The sequence below is a fragment of the Bidens hawaiensis genome, unplaced genomic scaffold, assembly GCF_021521415.1.
Source record: "Bidens hawaiensis isolate Kalapana, Puna unplaced genomic scaffold, B.hawaiensis_p1.1 tig00038525_1, whole genome shotgun sequence".
Taxonomy (NCBI): Eukaryota; Viridiplantae; Streptophyta; class Magnoliopsida; order Asterales; family Asteraceae; genus Bidens; species Bidens hawaiensis.
In genome coordinates this window covers 7844-13679 of record NW_027496760.1, presented here as the reverse complement: position 1 = coordinate 13679, position 5836 = coordinate 7844, and the positions used below count along the sequence as shown (strand labels likewise).

The 5836-nt window shown below is 35.8% G+C and overlaps 1 protein-coding gene across 2 annotated transcripts; it reads left to right on the top strand.

Moving 5' to 3' along the window:
• The first annotated feature begins 799 nt into the window (after positions 1-799).
• Positions 800-3312, top strand: LOC143590402 (SHUGOSHIN 2-like). 2 transcript variants are annotated; one of them, XM_077070895.1, is made up of 7 exons: positions 800-850; positions 973-1134; positions 1335-1464; positions 2577-2685; positions 2770-2793; positions 2895-3084; positions 3171-3312. In XM_077070895.1, the coding sequence occupies exons 3-6, from the start codon at positions 1391-1393 to the stop codon at positions 2970-2972; spliced, it is 285 nt and encodes a 94-aa protein (XP_076927010.1). In that variant the 5' UTR covers positions 800-850; positions 973-1134; positions 1335-1390; the 3' UTR covers positions 2973-3084; positions 3171-3312. The 2 variants fall into 2 exon arrangements, with proteins under 2 accessions (XP_076927010.1, XP_076927009.1); XM_077070894.1 differs by having other exon boundaries at positions 802-850; positions 959-1134.
• Positions 3313-5836: the final 2524 nt, after the last annotated feature.

Here is a 5836-nt window from a genome sequence, read left to right as displayed (position 1 = left end):
AACGTGCACTAAGGAATTGGTTTAAATAATCTATGTTTTTAGAAATCATTTTTTGAAGACACAGTAGGTTCAACAAAAAGTGTCGAGTCACTAGTCACATGTAAATAGTACAATCCATTGTTACTTGTCTGTAGTTACTTTTCTAATTTAGTCATGTGTTTTGTTTGACACAAAACACAAATCGATATCTGGCGTAATGGATGCTTTTAGAGAATGTCTTCATATATTTTCATTAGTAAAAATAATATTGTAAAATGTTCTAAAAGAGAGACTGCAAACGTTCAGTCACTACTAGAAAATTGAGCAATTGCTACCAAAATTTACAACCAAAAAACGGTAGTAATTTTAGCGACCGATTTAGCAAATTTGTTACCGAAAAGCGTAGTTACTTGACACGGTAGCTAAGCGGTCGAAATTTTTGCAACAGTTTTTGTTTCGGAGGCTAGGCGGTCGGAGTTTTTGCAACCGGAGGCTAGGCGGTCGGAATTTTTGCAACGGTGACTAGTGGTCGGAGTTTTTGCAGGCGGTCAGAGTTTTCGTTTATTTTAAGCGGTCGGGAGTTTTTACAAATGGTAGTTTCGATTTGCGACCATCTTAGAGGTAGTAGTAACTAATTAATTACAATACTTATAATACTATCAGCCCAACATGAAGTCGAACTCATGGTACAATTAAAACGTCAGTTCCTTATTATTTCCTCTTCACACTTATCAATTTCATTCCAATTGCAATTGCTACTCTCAATTTCTCCCTCGTCTCTAAAACCCTAACCCAATTTAACCCGGGTTCGGACCCTGCGGCCATCTATCCATGCTCTCGATTCAACATTAGAGCTTCTTCATCTTCATCTGTAATTTTCATCTGTACTCTTATTTCTTCCTATTTTTCATCATCGTTATTCTATAAACCCTAATTCATTACTTATTCGATTCGATACTTTATTTTGGTGAAATTGAAGCTTCGTGTGTGTAGGAGTTTGAATATAATGGTGATTAGATACGATTGATACGTTGGACCTGCATATGCTATCAGTGAAAGAGTTTGAATATAATGGTGATTAGATACGATTGAAGATTCTTCTTTCTGTCGTTCGAGTTCTAGCTAGGGTTTCCAGTTCACTGTAGTGCAATTAAGGTAAACATTATTTTAGGTTTTTTATCTTCTAATTTCATTTTAATTTCTGACTAGCTAACGATTTAGTTTCAGATTTACGTTAGGTTTGCTGATTAGGTCAAATGTCTTAGGTTTTAATTTGATTTCTTCATAATAATCCAGATTGATTAGCTTCATAAGCATTATTTTCTGATTTGGTCCTGTTTTTTTGTTGAAATTAGGTCACATATATTCAAGCTCGCAGTAGGTATCCGGCCATTTAAGACGAGGCTGAGCGATGGAGGAAGGTGATGACACATATGAAGGCGTTGTGATGTATCATGGCATAATCCCGGAAAGACGCCGGAGCAGGTTAGGGCTCACTACGAGGTGTTATGGGTAATTTTTGTTACGGATTTTATGTAGTTGAAATTTTAAGTTATAGATCTTGCAAATTGGATTATTTTTTACCTAGATCTTATCGATTTGGTATATAATTGTTTGCTTTGAACTTCACTTTGTTATCTTTTGGATTAAATTTGTGCTTACTAGTAGTAGGAATTGAATTGTTATGAATGCTCTTAGAGGAATAATATCAAACAGTTTGATAGCTGTTTATGTAATCGTTCGTGTGGTTTTGTAGTACTAGTTAAGGAATTAATCTCTTAAGAATCAGAAGTTTGCATGTGTTTGAGTGTAAATCGTTTGTGCGGTTTTCGTATTGTGTAACGATGACTCGTAGTTTAAGTTACGGTAGCTGTTATAGATAGTTAGATGCAATCGGTTTGATAATCTAAGCTTGAATTTGAGTTTTTGGCTATGCGTCTGTTAATATTTTAGTTGGTTAAAGAAGTCAATAACAAGTTTATTTTTTTGTTTGTGTTCTGAATTTTAACTTTGAGGCACTAGCACACATGCTAAAGGCTGGTACACTGAAGATTCCAATAACACGTTCATAGTTTATCGCTTCGTTAATGAGTTGCTATTGCTTTAGCAGTGATAACTATTACTTAAGCTATCTTCTTTGTTGATTATAATAATTTCTACTGAAATAGATGAGCCCAAAGTAGCAGAAAAGACAAAGGGTAAGGCGAAAATTCGAGGAAAAAAAGCTCTTGCTGACATCAGCAACATGTCACGAGGATCTACAGGTTTAAACCAGGATTACAATTCAGGGCCAAGTTTAGATGATTTAAGAAAGCATATTGAGTAGCTTCAATAGGTACATCTTGTTTATGGTGACATCCCATGCTTTTATTGGAATATTAGTCTATGGTGTAATTAGTTTCCACATCAGCATCTATTTAGCTAATATTTGTCAATGTATGCTTAATTAGTGGTTAAAGTTTTTTATTTTATATGATCCAGGAAAAAGCAGTACTTGTGAAGCACTTAACAGAGAAAAAGTATCTTCCTTTCTCCATTTCATGCTGCTGTGGAATTTCCAAACCATTGTTGTGATTTTTCCTATAATTTTATTGCAGTAAAGTGATTGAACTAAGTGGTTACGAGATGCTGAAACTGAGGATCACTTTACAGAAGATGAAGGAGCAGAATTTGCAACTTGCTCAGTCTAACAGTCAAATGCAAACAGTCAGTTTTCCCATAATTAGTTAAACTTCTATATACTTTTTTTTTTTCATTTTTGTGATATGCATTTGAATGTCTATGTTGTAGGTACTGCGTGTGATCAAGGAAAAGGTTAGTAATCCAGCAAATATTAAGTAACTTCTTGTTCTGTTTTACTTGTAACAGGGGTCATATACTCATATTCATACTGCTTGTTTTGTTGTTTGACTCAGCAAAAAGTTCTGAATCATGAGCTTGCATGCAAAAATGGCGTGGTTATTGCAAAAAACTTGGAGTTGGAGGTCAGTTAATAACTTAATATCTTTATCAGTTAGTTGATGACAAACATGATACATGGTACATTTGTGCATTTTTTTTCATGAAAAAAATAAAACCAGCATGTGTGAAGCAAATCATAGTGATGTAAGTACATAAACGGTTATTAATTAAATTGTTGTATAACCTTATAATATCTTAACAGGGTCAGTATTTTATATTTTCACTTGTAGCACAATAAGGTGACTGAACCAGTGGAGACAGAAGTTCGTACCGTAGCAGAAGGTGATGATGACAAACACGTTACTAACAGCAGCAGAGAGATATCCAAAGGTGTGTGTTTATTTATCTTTGAATCTTTTCTCATTTACTTTTTTAACATGCTGATTGTTGATTTTACCAGTAAACAATTCAACAGTTCAAGATAATGACAAGCGTAAATCCAAAAGGCTCCAAAAAAGAAGGCAATCTGCAAAGTTTAAAGTTGAAGACTCACTGAACATGAACGATATCGATGATGTTACCCCATGTTCATTACCTGTTGATGGTCATGATCATGATGATGGTAAAATGAAAGTGAATGATTCTAATTTTGGGACTTCATCGTCATCTAAAATGGAAGATAAAGGTGATTCTTCTCAAGACTCAAGAAAAACATCTCTTTCAAGGCCGATACGTGTATCAGCCAAGAAAGTTCAGTGTTATGAAGTGTTATATCCCATAAAGTGCTCAAGAAAATTCATATGTTAAAACTTTTCTCAAGTTTATCTTCAAACTTTTCTAATGACTGATTTTGTTTAAATCTCTTGTGTAGATTCCGAAAACTATTTATGCAACGACTGGAAGCAAGAGATGTTAACATCCTCTGACCTCCGAGTATGGTTTATATGTATTTCATCAAATACCGCAGTCGATTTTCCTGTCTATTTATGTGCAGGAACTTGTTAAAGGTACTTTAATTTTGCCTTCTTGGTGATTAAGTTGCTAAGTTTTTTATACAAGGTTTCATGATTATACTGTTATTGATTCTTCATTATGTATATTAGGAAATTTGAAGAGGTTTAATCATGCTTGCAGATATTTAATCCGATCCATGTGGTATGCAATGGGCCGATATTCAGAAGTATGCTATTTTTGGTTTTTGATGTGTATAATAGCTAGAATAACATGTTTTTTTATCGGTTATATAATTTGAATAACATTATTTGAGATATATTTGTGTTTGCATCTATATTTATATGATTTTGTAAATACGTGTGTAAATATTGGGCAGAAGTAGTTGGAAGATTTGCGACTGCAATAATGATCAGAATATTTGCGACAGTGGGCAGAAGTGGTTGCAAGATTTGCGACCGCAGTCTTGGTCACAAGATTTGCGATCACAACAAGGGTTGGAAAATTTGCAACCGCCACAGGGGTCAGAAGATTTGCGACGGGCAGAAATGATTGCAAGATTTGCGACGGCAAAAGTGGTTGCAAGGTTTGCGACCGCAAAAGTGAAAATGGTCGCAACAGAGCAGTTGCGACCTGTGTTTTTCCCTGTTGCGACCTGTGTTTTTCAGACAGCATTTTTGGTTGCAAAATGGTCGCAACAGAGCTATTGCAACCGTTTTCCGACCGAAAAGATAGTTGCAAATGCCTATTTATCTAGTAGTGAGTGTTTATTCTATATTCAATAGGGTGGAGTATAGGTGATCAAATCGGGTTGGTCAAAGGAACCGGAACCGGTTCAGAACCGGTTCCATTAGTCAACATCACTGTTTAAACCGGTTCCATGGTCGAACCGGTTAGGGAACCGAACCGGTTCCCCAACCCTCGGACCCGGAACCGGTGGAACCGGTTCTGACCGGTTCCTAAACCGGTTCTTACACTGTAACCGGTTCCAACCGGTTACAGTGTAAAATATTATTTTTTTTTTCGTTTTTCGTTTCCGCTGCTTGTGTAGGTGATGATTTGTGTTCTTCTGATTTCTGAAGAGGCTCATGCTACTTTTGTTGTTCACCCACAGAGCAATGGTAAACAACATATTGAACTTAATGCTATGAGTGTCAGCGTGTTTGAATTGATTAGTCTGTATCGTGTATCGTGTAATGGTGAACTTAAATCTGTATCGTGTTACATTTGTTGAGTTTGCTATGTATTATAGTCTTTTGGCTTACGCAAGTCAAATGCCGAATTATAATCAAGAGCGGTGTTATACGATTCGTATTTGTATAACATGTTAAATAAAAAAAACAATTAACATAAAATTCATTTTATTTACTTTAAGAAGTTCAAAAAAAAAGGTTACATGTTTTAAAATATTCAAAAACAAACTAACAAAACATTAAACTTATAAATATAAAGTTGTGACATATTATTTCTAGAAAAGCCTTCTTGTTCGTCGTAATTATTGAGTGGCGACTTATTCATCAGAATTACTTGTAGAAACGCCTTCTTGTTCGTCGTGCGCTCGAACATCAAGTGGTGTTTCGTCTTCCAGAGTGGTTACGTGTTGAACACGATCGATTGAGTCCAAGTGATCCTTCAAGCAAATGCACATCTCCACCGACTCCGAATTCAGTCTTGTTCTTCTCACCGATATTACCCTGCCACTAAGAGAAAAAGCAGATTCCGAAGCTACCGTAGAAGCTTGGGCGGTTAGTAAATCACGGGCCATGGTAGCAAGAATCGGAAACTCGGTTTCCTTTACCTTCCACCAAGCCAAAACATCAAAAGTGCCATATTCCTCTTCGGATAAACCGGTAGAGAAAACATCAAGTTTTTTGTATTTTTTTGCGTTCGGGTTTGCGTTTTGAGTGTTGTGATGAACCCATTACACCAAATACCTATTTATACTAGTAGTGGGGTGTTTGGGGAGCCAAAAACCGGCCATTTTTGACCCCAACGGTCAAAAAAC